Source organism: Rhinoraja longicauda, chromosome 23, assembly GCF_053455715.1.
Source record: "Rhinoraja longicauda isolate Sanriku21f chromosome 23, sRhiLon1.1, whole genome shotgun sequence".
NCBI lineage: Eukaryota > Metazoa > Chordata > Chondrichthyes > Rajiformes > Arhynchobatidae > Rhinoraja > Rhinoraja longicauda.
In genome coordinates this window covers 13,587,742-13,609,725 of record NC_135975.1, presented here as the reverse complement: position 1 = coordinate 13,609,725, position 21,984 = coordinate 13,587,742, and the positions used below count along the sequence as shown (strand labels likewise).

The window sequence follows — 21,984 nt, the reverse complement described above, 5'->3', positions numbered from 1 at the left end:
CCCGTCTCCCTCTAGCCCAGCGAAATAAGAATAAACACAAGTGTTGTAGTTGTTGTTCAGAGGCCCCGCATCCCCGGGGTGAGCGACGGTGGTGGCGGCGAGGAGGGAGGTTTCCTTGGGTCTGTTGTTTGCGAGGGTGCGCTGCGATCTCTCTCCTTGTCCCGGCTCTGGGTCGGTGGCGATCCGCTCTCCGGTGAACCTTTGCCGGCAGCATCTGCCTCCAGTCCCCGCAGCCACGGTTCCACGGCTCCGGGACAAGTTAAAGAGTCGGGGAGAGTTGAGGGGAACTCTCCGCATAAAGCAAAAAAAAAACCTACAAAATCATCGTAATTTTTACTAATTAGCCCATATATACACCAAAATAACAGTTTTGAAAACAGTATTTTCTTACCTATATGGAGAAAAACTGGAAAAAACCCATCAATGTTTGCTGGAATTTGGTCCTTGAAAATGGGATTTTTGGGCCTTAAGTCCTTAAAGTCCTTGAATTTTTTGCTGTTCCAAGTGTACGAACCCTGTTACAGGGAAGTAAATGAAGGAAATTTATGTAATTATTTCTAGAGCAGAGTAAGTTTGATGAGTCATATGACCACCATCTGCATCATAAGGAAACATTGTAAAATAGGTTGAAATAAAAACTGAAAATGCTTAAATGCTTTGTTTTGGGTGACATCCATGAAATGAAGTGCAGTTCACATGTGGCAAAACATGAAGGTTGAAATGTAAATGGTAGTAGTTGCTATTATTTACAGGTTGCTTTCTTTTTCCAGGTCTCTCTACTGGAGTATCGCAAAAGACAGAGGGAAGCAAGACAAAGTGGTTCCAAATCAGAAAGCTTCTCTCCAGTTGCAACGTCACCACATAGTGGTGGTTGTTGTGGTAATAGTGTACCCAATAGCAATGACAATAGCAGCAGTGTAAAAGCTTGTGGAGAGCAGTGGGAATGTATTCCTAGTCATCCATCAACTTTGCTTGGTACGGTGGAGTCTGTCAGTCCCATTGAAACAGGCAACAAGTCTCCAACAAAACAAACGCCTCCAACAGAAAAGAAAATTGATGATGCAGATGTCCGATGGTATGTTCATACAATATTTTTGCACATCAAAGTGGGTGGGTGAAGGGATGTGGTGGAATACATTAATAGAAATGAAACATTTTAAGTATAGGTCTGCATACAGCATTTTTAACTTAGAATCAAAAAAATGACACCAAAAAAAAGAATGAATATTTGAATGAGTATTTGAGTATCATTAATCAAATAATTTCAAATGGAAATACCACATTAGAAAATTTTGTGAGTACAAGTTTTGCTGCTGTTTGCAGTTAGAACTTGCATGCATATAGCACATTTATGAAAAAGGAATTTCTGAATGTAGAGGCATGCCAGATGTAAATGTTTTCGCCAGCAGTGGAGTGAAATGAAGGAAGCACCAAAGCGAACTGGACTTCGACTGAGTGGTTGAAAAGATAGGAAGTTTCCAGACCATGGTTTATAAGCAGATATACACATTTAAAAAACAATGTATAATGAAGCAGGGAGTTTATTGATGTGGGTGAGGATATAAATAATAAATAGACGATGATAAACAGGCACAGTTTACATCACTCAACAAGCACTTGGCTGATAACTTCCAGTTGAGTGATGAAAACTCATGTTCCTTTTTTTCATCATCGACCTATTATCTTTGACCTCACCAACGTGATTGAGCTCCCTGCTTCATTATACATTGATAGAAAATTTCTTGTATCTGCTTATAAACCTTGGCCTTGAAGCATTCAATCTTTGCAACTACTCATTCAAAGCCATTCTTGGCTTTAACGTCTCTTTCCGACTTTCTCCATAACCCTCATGGCTAAAAGTCTTGAACATTTGTGCTTTATGTATAAAATTTGTGATATATATATATAATATTCAAATACATCATCGCCACAGCCGTCATGTAGAGTGTTCCTTTGGGAGGAGAAATTCGTCCTCCGTTCCATCGTAAATTAATGTTCTCAAATTATGTCCCCGAGTACAAAATCCGCCCAATAGGGAAAATCCTCTTGGTATCATCCTTGACAAATGTCCTCAGAATCTTTTATTTTTCAATAAGACTTCTTATTCTTCTAAATTTCCAGTGAGAATCGGCTCAGCCTCTTTTTGTATATCCTTCCCAGGAAATCAACATAGAGATACCCGAGGCTACAACATAGAGTACCTTGTTTGTAGTCTACAGTTGCAAGCACATGCTTCCATGACATATGGAGACCAAAACATTAGGCCATACACTGTGTTTTTACATCAGTGCTTTGTAAATTTGCATCAAACTTCTTTGTACTCCTTGACCAACATGCCATTAATCTTCCCACTGTACCTACATGCGAGCCCTTTGTTCCATGTACTAGCTTCTCCAGATCCCTTTGTGCTGCATTATTTTATAATCTGACCTGATTTAAATAATTAGTAATTTCTTTCATTTTTCCTTCCAAAGTGAATAATCTCACAGTTTTCCACATATTCCGTCTTTCAACTTCAATTCCTTCATCCTCTGCATTAATATTGATAATAAATAGGTAAGAGCCCAACACTGATCCTTCTGAAACCCGAGAGATACTGATCAACAATCGAAAAATGATTCAGTTATCCCAGTTCTATTTTCTGCCAGTTAATCAATCATTATCCATGCCAAGATAACCAAACACAATGTTTGGGTTGTTTAATGCTAATATTGCCACTAAAGTGATGATTAAAAATGTTTAGATTTCATGATCATTCAGTGTAACCAACAAGATAGAAATTTGGATTATTTCATGACATTCACCCCTCAGAACAATAATAAAAGCCTGGCACAAGGTTGGGTCCAGACAAAATAGCTTTGGCTTAAAGTGGGTATTATTTTAATTCTAGGATTATTACATTTGAAATAAGGATAAAAATAAAATGTGCTGGAGGAACTCAGCGGGTCAGGCAGCATCTATGCAGGGAATTACCAGATAACGAGTCAGGCCGGGATATTTCTTCAGCCTGATTGGAATAGGGGGATGAAAGATGGAAAAGGGAGGGGGGTGGGGGGACAAATCCAGGCAAGTGATAGATGGACACAGGTGGGGGGGGGGGGGGGTGATTGGCAGATAGGTGGGGAAAGTGACAAAAAAAAAGGAGGCAAAATTGTGTCAGATGAGCGAAACGTAAAGCCTTTTAAAGGAAATTGGTCTAGTTTGTGGAAGGAAAGTACAGAAAAATGTACTGAAAGGTATAACCCTGTTAAATATTTAAATATATATTTAAATATATTTTAGCTTTTTGTAAATGGGTGGAAGATGTTTATAAATAGATAACAAGGCCAGGAGTGGCAAGCAGCAAAAGGTAAAAATGGCCTCTGGAAAAGTATGGTGGATTGAAATCACTTTCCTTATCACAAGTTCACGTTATAGGAGTAGAATTAGGAACATTTGGCACATCGAGTCTACTCTGCCATTCAACCATGGCTGATCTCTGCCTCCTAATCCCCATTTTCCTGCCTTCTCCCCTTGACCCTTTCTAATTACGATATTGTCTATCTCTGCCATAAAAATATCCACTGACTTGGCCTCCACAGCCCTCTGTGGCAATGTGTTTCACAGATTAACTACCCTCTGACTAAAGAAATTCCTCCTCGCCTTTCTAAAAGAGGGCCCTTTAATTCTGATGCTATGACCTCTGGTCCGAGACTCTGCCACCAGTGGAAACATCCTGTCAAACTCATTTTAGGTCACAGGCCGGAATGGGCAAAATGCGACTTCATGTGGGGCGGATCAGTTGTGCACGCGCGTGGTCCCACAGCTTTCATTGCCTTTGTTTTTTCAACCTGTCTCACTCAGTCTCTGCTATAACTACAAGGTGTTTTACTTTACCAATTTTGTTTCTTATGAAGAAGATTGCCTAGCAAGCAGTACTTTTATGCTTGGTATCGAGGCCCTAGATGAAATAATGTTTCCAATAATAGGAGAGTATAGGACCAGAGGTTACAGCATCAGAATAAAAGGTCATATATTCAAAATGGAGATGAGGAGGAATGGGTGGTGAATCTGTGGAATTCATTGATACGGACAGCGGTGGAGGCCAAGACATTGGGTATTTTTGAGGCAGAGATTGATAGGTCTTGATTAGGTTACAGGGAGAAAGAAGGCAATAGAATGTGGTTGAGAGAGAAAATAGATCAGCCATGGTTGAATGACAAAGTGGACTTGATGGGTTAAATGGCATAATTCTGTTCCCCTGTCTTATAGTCTGCAGTGTTTATGTTTTGCCTACAATGGGCTGGCTGGATGGTGAACAGCAGCTACCTGGCATGGTGAAAGATGGTCTGTCCATCATCTCACCTGAAGGCCTCGCTCCCCATCCTTCTCATGTCTTTCTACCTTCCCCTCACATCCTCTCCCCTCACCTCTCATGTCGTTCTCTACCCTCACCTCCCTCGCCTGCCCTCTCCCTATCCCTTCTTTCCACTTCCTTCCAACTACTCCCCCACTCCCCTCCCTTACTTCGTCCCTAAATCCCCTCCCTTCCCTCATCCCTAAACACCATACCTTCTCTCATCTGCTCCCTTCCTTACCCCCTCCCTACTTCCTTTCTTTACTACCTTCTCCCCCACTCCCCTCCCTCGACATCCTCTCTTCCCTTTCTAATCCCTAAAAACCCTCCCTTCCCTCATCTGCTCCCCTTCCCCTTCCTTTACCACCACTTTCTCCATTATCTTCCCTATTCCTTCCCAGATAACTACCAGTACGTCTTCACATCCCACCTAACCTTAACCAAACCCAGAGCCCCCACCCTGGAGAGCAGTTCAGATTTTGGATCGCTTGCTGCGGGCCCCATTCACAGTGCGGGGACTTACCACCAGCACCTATCCACGCACTCACCTGGGTCTCAGATACATTGTGGCGGCAGCCCAGGCACTTTCCGGTGTCCACAACAATGCTGAGACTTCCCACCTTCCCCGGTGCCAGCCACTTCCTGCCCACATCACCACATAGCCTGTCCCGGGAGGGAGAGCAGCGAGAGAGAGCGGCTGCCGTACAGATACATAATAAATGGTCGCGAATATACTTTTTTCCCCCCAAATCATCCCGCGGGCCAGATTGGACCCCTTTGCGGGCCGGATTGGACGGCCCAGGGGCCGGTAGTTTGACACCCCGGATCTATGCCTTTTATTATTCTGTAAGTTTCAATGAGGTTCCCCCTCAACCTTCTAATCTCCAGCGAGTAAAGATCCAGGGCTGTCAAGCGTTCATCATATGCTAACCTACTCATTCCTGGAATCATTCTTGAAACCACCCCCTCTGGGCCCTCGACAGAGCCAGCACATCTTTTCTCTGATATGGGTCCCACATTTGCTTACAGTACTCCAAATGCGGCCTGACCAATGCCTTATAGAGCCTCAGCATTACATCTCTGTTTTTGTATTTCAGTCCTCTTGATATAAATGATAGCATTGAATTTGCCTTCCTTACTACCGATTCGACGTGCAAATTTTTGGGAGTCCTGCATCAACACTCCCAAGTCCCTTTGCACCTCCGATTTCTGGATTCTCACTCTATTTAGAAAATAATCTACGTCTTTATTCTTATCCAGAGATGGAAATCTTCTGAATTTTTGGAAGACAAAAATTGTTCTTTCTGAATATGTGGCAAATATTGTTTAGTCAGCTGTAAATATATCTTTTAAAGCTTTTGAAATGTTTCAAGGTACAAATGGATTGATGCTATATATATTTTCTTTTAGGACTGCATCAACCTCAGTTGAGAAAGTAAGAGAAAGAAGTTACCAGAGAGCTCTGCTTTTGAGTGATCACAGAAAAGAAAAAGAAGGTGGTAAGTGTTATGAATATTTTCAATTGCTTTACACACTTACAAAGATCATGCCGCTGCAGAATCTCTCTGGGATGTGTTAATGCTTTCTCTTGTTAAAGGTCTGTCAAATCAACATAGCAATTTGCTGTTCACTAAACTGACAGTATGTTTACTAAACTGAATAAAGCTGTTCATACATTTATGGAGATAATAGAAAAAAATAAAGGTGGCAGTAAATCAAGTTTTAAAAATTGTACGTTTCCAGTGAAATTGGAACATTTCAGAATTTGGTGGACCAAGCCTAGGTAAGAAAAGAGAGTGAAAGCAAGTGTGATATAGCAAGAAATAGTACAGACGGCAAATGTGCTATATGTAAAAAATATACGTAAAACACTAGGAAAAGCTATTGTATGTCCAGTACACACTGAGATAGGTAAAATGACATTGACATATATAGAAATGGCAAAGAAACCAATATTTCATGTCGCTTCATGGAAGAAGACAGTAAACTTCCCAGTAAAGGTGACAAACAACAGGTCTAAAGTGAAGGAGCTGCAGGAAATTAGCAATAGCTAAAAAAAGCATTGGAGTAAGATTTGGATTGAAAATTCTTAAATATCTAGGACTAGATGACCTGCATCCAAAGTTTTGAAATAAATGGTTTTGGAGATAGTAGGGACACTGAGTTTCCAAAATCCTCCCATGACAGCGTGTTCCAGGCACCTACTGCACTCTGTGTAAACAGACAACTTGCCTCGTGAATCTCCTCTAAATGTTCTTCCTCTCTCCTTAAAGCTGTGCCCTCTAGTATATAACATTTTCACCCTGGCGAAAAAACTATGACAATTTACCTCTCGAGGCTTCTCATAATTGTAAATATGTTTCACATAACCCTTCAGCCTCTGGTCTCCAGAGAATATGCTTATCCAACCACTCCTTATAGCAAAAACTCCCTAATCCAGGCAACATTCTGGAGAACCTCTTTTGCACTCTCCAAAGGCTCCGTATCCTTCCTGTAATGAGGTGACCAGAACTGCACACAATACTCCAAATGTGACCTAACCAAAGTGGGAATCAGAGGTGGTTTACAGGCATTGGATGAGATTCTTAAATGTAATATATATACAGGTTTAATGATACACAGCTAGGTGGCAGGGTAGAAATTTCAGAGGAGCTTCAGGGAATATTAGTGAATGGATAAGAACATAGATGGAATATATTGTGGAAATATGTGAAATAGAGAGGGTAAGTATTTTTAAAGTGTTGAGAGTTTGAAAACCACTGCTGTTCATCTCCGTGTACACTTCACAAAAGTTAATGTGCAGGTACAAAAAGCTAGCAGGAAGCCAAATGGTATGCTGTCCTTTAAGGAATTGAATACGTATGTAGGTTAATTGACTGGGTATATGTAAAAAATTGTCCCTAGTGTGTGTAGGACACTGGGCGGTGCGGACTTGGTGGGCCGAAAAGGCCTGTTTCCGCGCTGTATCTGAAATATGAAATATGAAAAAATAATAATAATGCAAGAGTAACAATGGCTTTCAGGGATTATTAGGACCCATATGAGAGAACACCTGGAATATTGTGTATTATTCTGGTTTCTAAAACTTGGGAAATATTTACTGGTTAGAGAGTGGTTGTAATGAAAATACACCAGAATATTCCAGAATGGGGATTCATGGGTCACAGTCTCAAAATAAAGGATCAGCTATTCAGGACATAGATGGCAAGAAATGTCAACATAGAGAGGGTGGATAATCATTGAAATTTTCCATCTAGTCTGACTATGAAGGCTATGTTCAAGACAAGTTAGCAGATTTTTAGATATTAAGGGAATGAAGTAAAGTGGTGCTGAGATAGATTAACCATGATCTCCTTGAATGCAGAACGGGTACAAGGGATCAAATGACCTGCTCCCTCTATTTCCTCTATTCTTATGAAATAATAGGTGGAAGTATGAGGTAAACGTACGTATCAACCAAGAACAAAGTTGTGGATAACAAACAGGCTGAAATTACTCGCTTGGTTTAATAAGTTTTGGAACTTTGGTGGAATTTATTTTAGTTGCTTTCAAATTGAAATTAAATGTTTAATGAATACCATCATGCAGTAGGAATTTCAGACCTCTACACAATGCAAGTTCTCATAAGAGGTGTGAACGATTGAATGTAACAAAGTGTAAGATGGAGTGGTATAACAGAAAGAACTTTAGAGATTTAAGGTATACTCACTGTGTGAGGGTACACTCACTATGCACCTTTTGTGAATCAAGGATGTGATCATGCTGGAGGGAAGGAGGAAATTGAAAACGTATGTCCTTTTTTAAGAAAGCTTTGAATTAACCAGACAGAATTTAAGTTATCAAAGTCTAATTGCAAAGCAAGTTTATTATACTATTACAAAACAATAGTTCTAAGGTAGGAACATCATCAAGTAGAATTTGACATGCCTTATGAGATATTAAAGTAGCTAGTCAAAAGCCTGGGTAGAGGGCCAGGTATTAAGGAGGTCAAATATGAAAAGAGAAGTGGTAAAATCTAAAGAATGGAATTCTTGAACGGGGGGACCAACTAAATTTGGGGATGATCAAGAGGCCAGAATTGGAGAAACATATTTTGGAAGGATGTATGTCTGCAGAGATTACAAAGTTAGGGAAACGTGATCATATTGGATGGGTTTCAAGAGAGTCAACAATGTTTTATTGTCATATGTCCCGAAACAGAACAAAGAAATTCTACTTGCGGCAGCACAACAGATATATAACAGTACTCTCCAAAGTACTGTAAACATTTTGAGTATTAAAATGTTGCTTGGCTTCTGTGATGAAAGGATTTGAAAGCAAATGAACCCAGTTTTACAATAAAGCTATTGCTTATACAGGAACCAGTGTAAATCAGGAGTTAACGTTAGCGAGACAAAATAAATAAAGGTGAGGATTCTGAAATTTGGATGACATCAAGGGTAAGGGGTACAGCACATTATGTTACAGTGAGGAAGGCTGGTCAGATGTGCGTTAAGAGTAATTGAGCCTGGAAGTAAGCGGCAGAGGTGAGGATTGTACAAACATGAACTGAGAGATAAGGTTCAAAAACTGGAGACTAATATGGAATTTGAAATATGCAACCTTAGTGATACCTTAGTTTGATGTTCATCGCTGGATCAAAAATGATGTGGTTTGGCATCAGGTAATTACCAGGAAAGTATTGAAGTCAGGAGTTTGGGGTATTCCATCCAATTTCTGTTGTTGGATCATTTCTTCAGATGGCTGAGAATTGATGGGGTTGAAACTCATCCTTGATCATTTGAACTGATCATGCAATACTGTACTTTTCTTGCACAATTAGTTTCCATTGAAATGAATGGAATAAAGTTCAACTACAGTCAAATAATTTATTTAGTACAATAGAGGATACATTTCTATTCCTGCACTTCTCAATTTTTTTTGTTGCCCAGAAGTTGGCATCTTTTGTGGTAATTAATTTCATGTCTATGTAAAAAAGGGTTTTGTTTAATCTTGGTAATTATAAAAAGTAGATTTAGAGATTTTGCAAATTATTCAACTAAATTTAGCCTATGGTTTCTAATGCTCTTTTGTTGGGACTTCCATCTGTAGGAATGATTTCACCCACTCATAGCCCAACATCAACTCATTGGCCACAGTCTCATCTCCAAACTCCACCTTCATCCCATTGTTCAAAACCCATTCCACGTCTCCAACTGAAGATCCCAGCTTTCCATCCCAGTGAATCTAACCTAGGTCAGTAGTGAAGACATTCCATAATCATTCCACCATTTATGTGACATGTAATTATTTTTAACCATATATTCTAATGTCATATCAAACTGAACTCCCTTTATTGTTTCCATATTGCTTGTACTAATAATTTTAATGTAAATATCATTGAATAAATGGGTTTAAAATTGTTGATATGTAAGGCTATTTTAAAATTATAGATCTTTGTACTTGGTAAAATGCATGTAGTAAAATGTATAATATGAAATAAAGTGTGGGTTCATCGTTCTTGCATTTTTTTGTATTCTGGAATTTATATTACTGCTTCCATTTTCGATATGGCAGCTAGGTGTATGAAAATTGTAAAACAGATATTTGTCTGGTGGTTTGTGCATTTCTGCTGGTAAATGTTTAAAGGAATACTCCACACTAAGGCTCTATACAAGCCGTATAAAGCCACAGAAAAGATGTGGGATGGAAAGGAATTATTTGCCCTTCAAGCCTGCTCATTTCACCAAGCAATGTACAAGTTAAACATCATGCATTTTCCCTGGTTTTTGTCTTACCTCTTGAAGAGGTGTCTGAACACAAGTATTACTTCCAAGAAGAGAACTGTGAAACTTCTACCCGTCTTCTAAAGGTAATTGATCAAAACATTTGGATATCTGTCTAACATTGCAATCTCCATTATTCAGCCTGAGCCAGTAAGATCTTCGTTTGGCTTTATTGTGGATCCCGAAAGGGTGAAAGATTAAATGTTTCTGACGAGTGTTTGAATTGTGAGACTTAGCACTGAGATACCATGCCTCAATTCTTCTAGCTCATTGATGGGAGACAATGCAAATGTCTAGATCTGGATTATGAAGGAATCTTGAATGAATATCTTGAACAATGAATTAATAAAAATTCTGAAATGGTATATTATGAATGTAGAGTATTCCTTTAAAAGCTCTGGCCAAAATTTCTAGTAATTGCGGCTCACAAATATGCATGGATTATAAAAGTTGGAGAAGTATATTTGCTGGATTACTGTTGATTGTGCAAACCAAAGTTATCATAAATAACTAGCAACCTAAAAACACAATGTTAGTAAATTTAAGTTGTTTCATTTTTGCTAAAGCGCAGGAAGAGTTATTCAAGTTGTGCTTAACAAATGTTAGTTGTTTTGCCTTTAATTGGAAAAAAATTGTATTGTGGTTCTATACATGGACAGAGTTACTGCACATTGACGACGAGCAACAAAACTCATTTATTGTACATTATTTAATGTGCTATTTATATTTAAGATACTAAAAGAAGAAATGGCTATTGTTTTAATAATTGGAGTAGCAATTTTAGTGTTTACGATTTGTGTTTCTTCTATACTGTCTTGTTGCCCTATATTAATCCTTTAATACATTTCCACAGAAGTTTCAGAAGCTGAAATTCCAGAGCAAATTTCTGAAAAGGAATGTCCTTCTCCAGTGAATTCTCAGAAGCATAATATAAGCCCTACAAAATTAAACAAGGTAACTGACTTGTTATGGATTATTTCAGTAATTCATTTAAATAGGCACACTGATATTTGTACATTTTTAATTTATTACACTGTGACAATATATTATAAATTTTTCCTGTGTTCAGTTTGAGTGATTTTTAAAATCTTGTACTTTAACTCAACAGCCTTGTCCGTCGTCGCCTCCGATTTCATCCCAGTGCCAAGGAAAGTTGCAGGTGAAGACTTCCCAAGTAGAGAATACAAATAATATAATTGAGACTTCTAATCTGAATCAATCTAAACCTGAGGCACAACAGAAGCTCAATTTTCAGTATGATTCCCAGCCAATAACAAAAATTAACTTTACCAGCCAATCTGGAAATCCACATTATTCACAGCATCCATGTCCATTGCAATCTCAAATTTCAGTAAAACCATCCAATTCTCAGCCGACTCAACTTCCGTTGAAAACTCAGTGTCCTGTGCTTCCATCACATTCTGAGAAAATTATTAAATCTCCAGCCCCTCATGCGCCTGGACTGTCCAACTATCTTCCATCAAGTTCTCAACCGCAGCCTCAGACGCTGTTGCATTCACCAAAGTCACAGACACAACATCTGGGATCATCCTACAGGACAATTCATTCACAGTCACCTCAGATAGGAACCGCACAGGCCCCATCACATCGAGGATCTTTTTTAACTCCTGTCACTGTGGGGCAAGTATACTATCAAGCAACACAGCCTGGGAATTTAGCACAAAAGCAACAGACAAGTGCAACGTTTTATTCTTCATCTACAGCATCATCAGGTCATCCACCTAGTATGAGTCAGTTCAGCCAGCAACATTCAAGCAACAGTGTGCCACCTCCACCACCGCCCCCTCCACCACCACCTCCACCACCACCACCACCTCCCACGTACTATCAAAACCAGCAACCTTCTGGGAACTTTCAAAGTTTCAGTCAGTCGAGAACAAATGTTCTCCAGCAAGGAGCATTTTCTCCTGCACCAAGTCCTACCCAAACTTTGCCTGGATCTAGTTTACTTCAGTCTTCTCCTGGGACCATTTTGCACCAAGGTCCTCCACAATCTCCAAATTCTGCCATATTGCAGAGTTCTGCATCACAATCAGCAGTAGCTGCTTCTGTACATCATGCACCATCTACAGTGCAGTATCCTCCATCTGCGAATTCCAGTCTGCATCACTCTTCCTCGGCACCGGCAACACAGCCACTCCCTTCAGTGTCGCAGTCACCTGGATCAGGACCACATCATCCGCTTCTTCCAGGTTCACACCATCCTCCACCTCAAGGACAGGCCCAACACCCACCAACATTGCCACATGTAAAAAGTACAGTCCATCCAGTACCACCAACCCAAGGGCAATTACTACATGCTCAGACTTCAGGACATCATCCACCACCACCTCCACCACCAGGGCCAACATCTCATCACCATCAACCACCATCTGCAACTGGACTGCAATGTCTACCAGCATCTGGAACTACAACATCCCATCAACTTGCACTTAATTCAGCAGCACCGCCTCCTCCTCCTCCACCGCCACCACCGCCGCCGCCACCACCACCAGCTCCAGTTCATGGGGTGGGACATCATGCTCCTCCTGGACAAACATCTCATCATCCAACTTCTCAAGGACCACATCATCTTCCACCAGGGGCTCATCAAACTTTGGGCCACCATCCTACACATCATCTAGGATCTCCACTTCCACCTGCAGGATCAGGATCTCACCATTCACTGTCAAGGCAAGGCTCTCACCACCAGCCTCAAGGAGCGAATAATATTGTGGCACTTGCAAGCCCAGGATTCCATCCTCCATCCCCTGGTGTAGTATCACTTCCACATGCAGGTCAAGGACTTAAACAGATGCCTGCATTACCCCCACAAATTTCTGTTCCCAGATCACAATTGCCACCATCTTTCCAGCAAAATAATTTTCACAGCTCAGGATGGCACTGAAATGGGGCTGTGCAAACCGATTAGAACATTATTCTGTAAAATAAGATGTAAATATTTTATGTATTGTATCTTTTAAAGATACTTCTTAAGACTTGTAAGTTAGACATTGTAATAAACTTAAAACCAGTGCTTATCTTTGTTTGTCTTTCACAACCGTTTTTGATTCTTGAGAACATTTTACTCCTGTTGGAGTTGTGTATATATATGTTTGTGAAGCCAGTGGGACGAAAAACATTTTCAAATTTTATTTTGTAAGTGGACATTCCAGCCATCCTTACTGATATTATAGTGCACAGGATGGCTCAAAATTGTAATTTAGTATTTTATTGTTGCATTTAAAAATGCATTTATTGAATGTTTTGTATAAATTTTTTTATTCAAGTATGTTAAATATATCTGCACTTCTAAGGAGTGTTGGCACTCAAGCAATTTACATTTTTGTTCCTTTCCTTTCTGTAGTAAAACATTTTTTGTATACTATTAAACTATAGCAGAACAATGCAATATTGGTTTTGAGACATTGCAGAGTGGTTATTTTACTTTATTGGTTATTTGTAGAAAAGTAATTTAATGTATAGATTATTTCCAATTTCTGCAGATGTTATGTAAATAATTGTGTATTTACTTTTTCCTTTGTAAAAAAAAACTTGCCAATGCTTCTGTCCCATTTTTGAATACTGTTGTAAATTTGAGTCCCTTTGCAAAAATGTGTATGTTCTTTGTGAGCTCAGTATAAGAATTTTAATTTTTTTAAATACTGTCACATTACAGCACTGGTTGGGCATTTTAATCCATGTTAATAAATCACAGTAAACTGCATTTTTTACAAATGATAAATGTGGATTTAGGATTTTGTTGCTGTACATCAAGAACCTGCAATCTTAGAATGTTGTACTAACATTGTTATAGGATTGCAGAAATGCATTTGAGTAATATTTATTCTTGCATTTCTTGGAATTTCATTCATTTTCTTAATTCTTGATCTTGCCATTGGTAGTGAACCTAAATGAATAGGGAAAGAAATGGAAACACCTTGCTCTAATAAGGTAATGTGCTGTCAGTTGAGATGCTAAATGACACAGGTTTGTATGAACAAGATGTCAATAATTATTTTTGTATACTTTTCAACTGCTGTGCCCACCTCCGAGTTGTTGTGGAAAAAGTGTAGATTTATTTACACTTTTTCCACAACAACTCGGATGTCAATGAATACACTGAGTTTAAGTAAATATGGAACATTTTGTTGGTGTGTTACCAGCAGGTTAAAATATACTTCAAATATTTAGACTTGGTAGACACTGCAGTCCAGTTGCAGATGGTGGTTGATGGTGATGAGATGTTGGCCCTGGTGATGGAGGTGGTGGTGGATGATGTCCTGAAGTCTGGATATCCCAAGTATAAAGAGCAAAGGAAAAATTTGATTTTTGTTGCGTGTTCAACAGAATTTAAGAAATGTGTATGGATAGTGTAAGATGCATTTGAAATTTTAAATCTGGAATTGTTTGGTTTTATCTCATTCTAATTTTACCAGCAATCTAAATTGTTTGGTTTTATTTAAGGGGAAAACTATATATAATACATCCAATGGGTTTTCCTTCCAGAGTATAAATTGACTATTGGTTATATTAAGAATATTGGCTCCTTTAATTTCAAAGATATTTCAAGAAGTGCACAGGCTAAATTTGTAACAATGAAAGGCATCCTCCACCTTTTTTTGTTAGTTTCTGCAGTATGTTGCAGGTACTTTCAAGCACAAGAAGTCTAGCGTTTCAAATAAATAAGATGCACTGATTTTGTGTACGCTTTATGAAAGTTCAACCAAAATTGATCATTTGTTTTCTTAAAGACACCATTTACTTTCTATCCTGCTTATATGGCTTGTACTTTGATTAGATCTTCAAACTAAGGAATCAATTTTTCACTGGAGCTGCTGGAATTTGCAGGGAGAAAGGAAGAGCATTGGAGGACCTCAGCAGGTCAGGCAGCGTCTGTGGAGGAAAATGAACACTCAACCCAATATGTATGTCCAGTTGTTGCTAGATCCACTGGGTTCCTTCAGCTGTTCTCTGTGCTTCAATTCCGAATTAATTGCTTCTTGGCAATTGAACCCCATGATATTAAAAGAGAATTCACAGAAAGCTTCCAAATCAGACAAAGGTTGGTATTCGTTAGTTCAGTTTCTACATTTAACTTCCAGCAATGTGTTTCAGAGACACCAGCACGGAGGCACTTAAAGATATCATATTATATGACTAAGTAAAGGAAACTCACCATTTTAGTTTGGTTACTTTACAGTGGATCATCAATTTTAAAAATTCAGCTGGTATCACTGTTTCTGGGGGGGAAATCCCATTCGCTGCATGGTGAATTTAATACACGTAGAAATATTCCAAAAGATGCAGGAGAAATCCCAGAACAGTAATGTTCTATTGCATTAATTTACAAAGGGCAGTAAGTTTCGTTTTGGTGTGGTGGATATGCTGGAGATAGCGCAAATTTACCACTTTAACAAAAAAAATTGAACCCTTAAAAACACATCAGAAGTGATTTAAATTTACTAACTGTTTCTTCCCAGTACACATCCCACAAGGCAATAGCAATGGTTGCTCTAGTCTAGGGATCTGATTGGCTTTCAGGGTCTACTGTATCAACAGGTGAATCTGGGTTTGGGAGGTCAAGATGCCCAAGAAGCAGCTGAGATGGTGGCCAGAAATGCTGGGAAGAGCCATGATGGAAACTAAACACCAACCCTTTGCAGTTAAGCCTGTCGTTGCAGAATGTCACAATTTGGGTAAGACATTAATTCGTCTACAACAACCTTAAGTGATGAAAAGGTGAGGCCTTGGGGTCGAATGTAATATTTATCCTCCCAAGTGTGTAACACATCATACAAAATAATGAATGAAGGCTTTGCAGAAGTATAACAAGAACGAGACATGGGCACACAATGCTAATTGGCAGAGCATGCTCTTACCACAAGTGTCATGAGTAATGTATTAAAGATTTTGCTTATGGTTTACACTTGCTTTTATTCCTCAGCTTTGGCCATCTATTACTTAAAGAAAAAATAATAGCTAAGTGGCCTTTCACTATAAACCAATTATTCATTATTTGTAATACTGCACTTTGAATAGTCTTTTAAATGCAGCTGTGCTCAACCCCCCTCACTGGCACCCTTTCACTTCACTTCCCTCACCACCAACCGGGAATCTACCACGCCTTCTGAGAGACAGGTGCCCATTGCATTCTTTGCTCAATCTTGCATCTACATTAGTGAAAACAGTTCTGCAGAACTCTCCCTTGCTACTGAGCCCAAACAAATTGAAAGAATGGCGTCTCTTATTTTCCTTGGATATCTAAACTCGATAGGATGAATATTGGTTTACCTCATGGAGAATTCAGCCCCCCACAGCTTACCTCATGGAGAATTCAGACCCCCCCCCCCCTCCCGTGTTTTCCCACTGTCCACCTTGTTTTCTTCTGTGTATATTCACCTTTCCCATTCTCTCCCCATCTTTGTCCCATTCCTTCCTTCCTCCCTCCCCTGCTTCCATCTGCTTAATCCCTCTAATTTGGTTTCACCTACACATACAAAATTCCATCCCCATACTGCTATATACTGGAATCGTTCTTCCTTCTCAGCCCTGATGCAGGGTCTTAACCTGAAATGTTGACTTGCATCTTTTGCCACCACGTATGCTGTTATTTGACTTGCTGAGTTCTTACACCATCCTGTTTTTGGTTTTTAATCTGTTTCTCTTTCCCTCATGCGCCTTCTTTAATTTAGACTGCTTACCTTTTGTAGATCATGTTCTGATAAATGAAAACTCGCCACCTCTATTTTCCATTTTTACGAGAACACAATAGTTAAATCAATTCATTGCACTCACTAAAATGCAGTGGAGTTTTGAGAAATTTTCAGAAGAATACCAGATCCAAAAATGTTTGCCATTTTGAGCTGCCATGTTGTAATAAGTATTTATTTAATGAGCTACTTCACAAATATCTCTGATTCATAGGAATTTGATGAACCAAATATTTTATCAAGGAAGTTGTTTTAAGATGTGTTAAAGAGGGAGACAGTTCATGGAGGGATTAAGGTCCAACCACTCTGGAGCATTTTCACTTGGGGATGCTGAAGAGCCCCAGGAATGGAAGATCCTAGCTAACTTGAGATTAAAGAAATGTGCGAGAAGGTGCATAACCACGGAGAAACTTAGAAATGTGAAAATTCTAAATTTGCTTGTCATAGCTGTTGCTAAGCAATAGGAAAGGGTGTGCTGGGTGTACAGGACTTGGTGTAAGAATTTTGTATGACCAAGTTTAGTGACACTCGGCACAAAAAGAGGCCATTGGCCCAACATTCTGACCAAGATACCCCATCTAAGCTAGTCCCAATTACCCACGTTTGGCCCATATCCCTCTAGACCACTCAATTTCTTTATCTTACCAAAGGCTCAGTATATACATAGATGAAAGGTTTTTATTTCACAAGTATTATACTTTGATTATGCACATCCATGGTTAAATTAATTTTAGTGGAATAACTAGACCAAGTGGACCCGTTGGACCCAAACCTCCTGCATTGGTGCAGCACTCTCCCCTCCACCCCCCCCCCCCCCCACTCCATCCCCCTTATCCTCCCTCCCTCCCTAGGAGATAGATTTAAACTTTAAAATGTGAATATAACACCGATTTCAATGAAACCTCTTCCGTGAGTAAGGTGGGCCTAAAATTGTCGCGCTATCGTGTATCGTTTTGTCTGTAGTTCAGGAAAACAAACAAACCAAGAGTTTTAGTATATAGATTATATAGCATTATTTATCCTAAAATTAAGCAAAAGAAAAAGCTCCGTCATCTACCTAAAACATTAACTCTCATTCATTTTACCTCTCGTTACCCAACCTGCTCGCATTTCAAAAGATTTTTAGCATATGCAGTTCTTGTGCATGATGGATTGGACCCTGGAGGTTCTTAAACATTAAGAATTTAACTGCAAGGTGCTGGAGAACAAAATGTAGGCCAGGTCACCAAGCTGTGATGAACAAGGACTTGTGCAGAATTAAATAGAGGCATTTCAATCCTACTTAAATGGCTTCCCATCATAAAATGAGGGTGGGAGGCCAGTGAGAGCAAGATTAAAATAATCAAATTTGGAATTGATAAAGATATGAACGTGGGTTTCAGTGGCAAATCGGTATAAAATTGCAGGCAAGTGCATGGTGGTGGGTAGAATATTGCATCAAGTGACCACCAAATCTGCAGTCTGTTTTAACTTGAACCAAGAATATAATCTGTGGCAGAGGTAAGGACAATTTTTAACTAAGAAATTGTGGCTCATCTAACAGAAGCAGTGCAAGGTATCATCAGTATTTAAGTAGAACTGATTTAATGTTTTGGCAATAGCAACATGTAGATGATAAAGAAGAATGTGGCAAAGATAAAAGTTGAGGTGATAAGGCTACAAATAGAAACATAAGAGTGAAATGGATAGGGACAATCACAAGCTGGAGGAGAGGTACAGGTACACTTCAAATGACTGGAGGGTACAATGGCAGTGCTGCTGCCTTGCAGCGCCAGAGACCCGGGTTCGATCCTGACTGGGTGCTGTCTGTCTGGAGTTTATATGTTCTCCTTCTAACCGACTGGGTATTCTCCAGGTGTTCTGGTTTCCTCCCACATTTCAAACACGGCCAGGTTTGTAGGTTAATCGGTTCCTGTAAATTGTCCGCAGTGTGTAGGATAGAACTGGCGTACGGGTGATAGTTGATCAGTATAGACTTGGTGGGCCGAAAAGCCTGTTTCCACTCTGCATCTTCAAACCAAAAACTAAACTAAACAAATCATAACTGGCTACGATTATCAAGTTGTTAGGAGGGATTGAAACCTGATTTCAGAGAGTTTCATGGGTAAATTAGCTCAATCAATATCCTAAAATGCTGGAGTAACTCAGCAGGTCAGGCAGCATCTCGGGAGAGAAGGAATGGGTGACATTTCGGGTCGAGACCCTTCTTCAGACGTGTCCTAAAATGCATGCTTTAGGGCACACTGGAGGTAAAACAATAAATGGTCATGCACAATCTCAAATTTACATTATCCTGAGGGCACAATTCATATCTACTTACAAAACTCCATTCCTGAAATCAAAACTACCTGAATACCAAGAACATTAATAAAACAGAATACCTGAAGAAATTCCAACTTATTCTTTCAAGATGTCCAACATACCACAGTGAGTGAACCTAACAACGACTGCTTTCTCAACCGCGAACAGATAGCTAAGAAATGCCATATTACAAAGTGTAAAGAGTTAGCAAAGATCCTATGCTTATGACAAGAAAAAAGGAGAAACATGAAGGGAGTGGAAAGTTTAAAAAAAAGCATAAGACTTGCTCCAATATGTTTTTCTTCCCTGGTGGATAATAAGGCAGTTGCTTAAAGTCAGACCAATAAAAGCATTATAGTTTGAATGTCAACAAATCTGCATACATTGTTCATTTAAATATTATTCCACAATAATACAGCATTCTATCTGCAACTAAATATTGTAAAATTATCTTGCCATTCCAATGAGCAACACGACTTGTGGAAACAAAACAGTTTAATTAGACAGTCACAAGCACCTCAAACAATTGCTACTATTAGAATACCAGAATTATTTATCCACAATCTAGTTATTGCAAAGGCAGATGGATAAACCAGTAACTGGTAGATTTAGAAATAGTGGCACCATAATTAAAGTGGACAATTGGAATAAATCTAGTCAGTTCACTTTTACATCATTCACTGTTTAGAGGTTAGTGCACACTTGGACCTGACAAGTAGAAGATCTCACTACTGATGAGATATAACATGCCAGAATTGCACTTGACCACAATATTTGCTATCTAATAAATTTTTCATTACTCACAGCAACTCAAATACTTAAACATCTGAAGAATTCAATGCTTCCATGAATGATTTTTAAAAAATCCTTATTTACATTGTTAATCCCTGAAAAAGCTACAAGACCAGTGCAATTTGTTGTGCCAGTCCGATGCTGAGAGCAAAGCTGTAAACAGACCCAAGATCAACTTTCTTTTCATGCAAATCTGTAGGGTTTGCTATACAGCAAGTTATTTTAAACAAGTTTTGACACGTTCACTTTTATTTTCACATCAATTAGTATCATTTCTGTACTGACAGAGCAAAACATTTTAACATATAATTTTTTTTGTGACAAAATATTAAATCTGCACATAGAAAAATCATGTTTTCCTTTTTGTTCCCTTTTGCAGCTTTAGTACAGGAGATCACAAATCTTTTGCATGGATATATATACCTGACAATGCTGAAGCACAATAAAAACAAAAATAATAATTTAAAACTTTGAAGGACATGTTCTTATGGAATTCTTAAATAACGATAGACAATTGGGACTATTGCAGTGATTACAATGTAGGTTTGCAGCTGAGTCTCATTTGAAGGACTAAAATCGGACTTTGTGATTTTGAAGGTCTGGCTGGACTGCAAAATTACTTACAAGACATTAATGAACACGTAATATCAAGCAACACAATATTTAACTGAGCCAACAAATGTAAAATTTATACAGCCTCATTTGTAAGTAAATAAGCTTCAAAACATGCATTCTCGTAGCACGGCATTCATGAAAATATTATAGGTTAAGTCCCATTTCTGTGTTATATGGAAAGCTATTTTACAGGAAAATCTACAGATTTTACAAGAATAATGCTTCTTTTCTATTGGCTACAATTGTACAGCTCTTTGCAATATCTCGGCTACGTCCTTACCTTACATAATAGTAGCATCTCACTTATCTTTCAATAGTAATACTCATCAGCTAAAACAATTTTCATAAATAAGTACAAAAAATATCCAAATGCATGAAAAAGATTATTTTCACCTTTAGATAGGAAATTTAACATGAGATGGTCAGGGGATACTAGAAACAAAGCATCAAGACATGTTAAGTGTTTTTTAGCAGAGTCAGCTACCTCGTGCTAAAGGCAAAAACTACTTTTCCCAAAGACACTGCAGAAAAGCAAAAGTTCAAACATTAACCATACTCGAGTGAAAAATGGGCTATTGGAGGCTTGGATTTATACCCCTGATGTTTGAGAGTTTGCCACTTTGCTGGGTCCGTGATGAACATCATCAGCTCTATGAAGAAAGTTGGTGAATGCTGCTAAGAGCTAAGCCAGGGGTGTCTGAGGCATTCTGCTGCAGAAGCTCGTTTCTCAGGAACCATTTCTAACATAGGCAGCAAGAAGTCAGTGAACTGCACAGCTTCTTCATGAGGCCATCCATATTTCTCAATAAGTACGTCAAACAGGCTCCAGGGTTTAAGTTTTGTAATGTGTCGTAGTTCTCCTGTGCACAAAATAATAAAAAATGTTCAGTATAATTGACACACATTCATTAAAAATTATTCTCAGGCAAGAACAAGTCCTGAAAGAATGAACACGTATCAGTTTATCTTACAACATGCAGGCAGTTAACACCTAGAGCAAAATTGCAGAATGGGTGGAGTTCGGTACAAATTATTTGCTATTAACAAAGATAGAAAATTATAAAGTTTTTCTAGAGTGCTTCCCTTCTACTTTGAAAGGAAGTGAATAAGCACTCAATCAACTTGGTTCTTAAGTTGTTTTACCTGGTCAATTTAAATCTGACTTATTGCAATATGTTTATGGCTAATCAACCATTAAGACCATAGAATGTTGAGGATATTAATAATCCTTTTCTAAACCATACTTCTTTTATCTAACTTACTTGATTTACATCAAGGATCATTTTTCTGCTCAGTACACTTTTGAGGTAATATGCTTCAGCATTTGAGTGGTTTAGCTATTTGAAAAATTATTTAGCTTTGTGTTGAGAAAGAAATAATTCTCACATATCCATCTGAAACTAAATTTTAAAATAGCACTGAGGTCATTTAAACAAAAATCAATACATCACTTGTTTCAGAG

The 21,984-nt window shown here is 38.7% G+C and overlaps 2 protein-coding genes across 18 annotated transcripts in view; one reads left to right on the top strand and one right to left on the bottom strand.

The window, feature by feature from the left end:
• The window catches only part of kmt2e (lysine (K)-specific methyltransferase 2E), a 109,433-nt gene extending 95,339 nt beyond the window's left edge, over positions 1 to 14,094 (top strand). For 2 of the 7 annotated variants that reach the window (XM_078419684.1, XM_078419683.1), the window contains 5 exons: positions 771 to 1,075; positions 5,747 to 5,835; positions 9,428 to 9,571; positions 10,955 to 11,055; positions 11,210 to 14,094. In XM_078419684.1, the coding sequence (XP_078275810.1) occupies positions 771 to 1,075; positions 5,747 to 5,835; positions 9,428 to 9,571; positions 10,955 to 11,055; positions 11,210 to 13,009 (2,439 nt within the window). In that variant the 3' untranslated portion in view covers positions 13,010 to 14,094. Of the gene's footprint in view, positions 1 to 770; positions 1,076 to 5,746; positions 5,836 to 9,427; positions 9,572 to 10,122; positions 10,188 to 10,954; positions 11,056 to 11,209 lie in introns of all 7 variants that reach the window. The other 5 variants (XM_078419688.1, XM_078419687.1, XM_078419690.1 and 2 more) reach the window with 5 other exon arrangements.
• Positions 14,095 to 19,396: 5,302 nt separating this feature from the next.
• Positions 19,397 to 21,984, bottom strand: part of srpk2 (SRSF protein kinase 2) — a 115,298-nt gene continuing 112,710 nt past the window's right edge. For 5 of the 11 annotated variants that reach the window (XM_078419675.1, XM_078419681.1, XM_078419680.1 and 2 more), the window contains one exon: positions 19,399 to 21,382. In XM_078419675.1, the coding sequence (XP_078275801.1) occupies positions 21,198 to 21,382 (185 nt within the window). In that variant the 3' untranslated portion in view covers positions 19,399 to 21,197. Of the gene's footprint in view, positions 21,383 to 21,984 lie in introns of all 11 variants that reach the window. The other 6 variants (XM_078419672.1, XM_078419676.1, XM_078419671.1 and 3 more) reach the window with 3 other exon arrangements.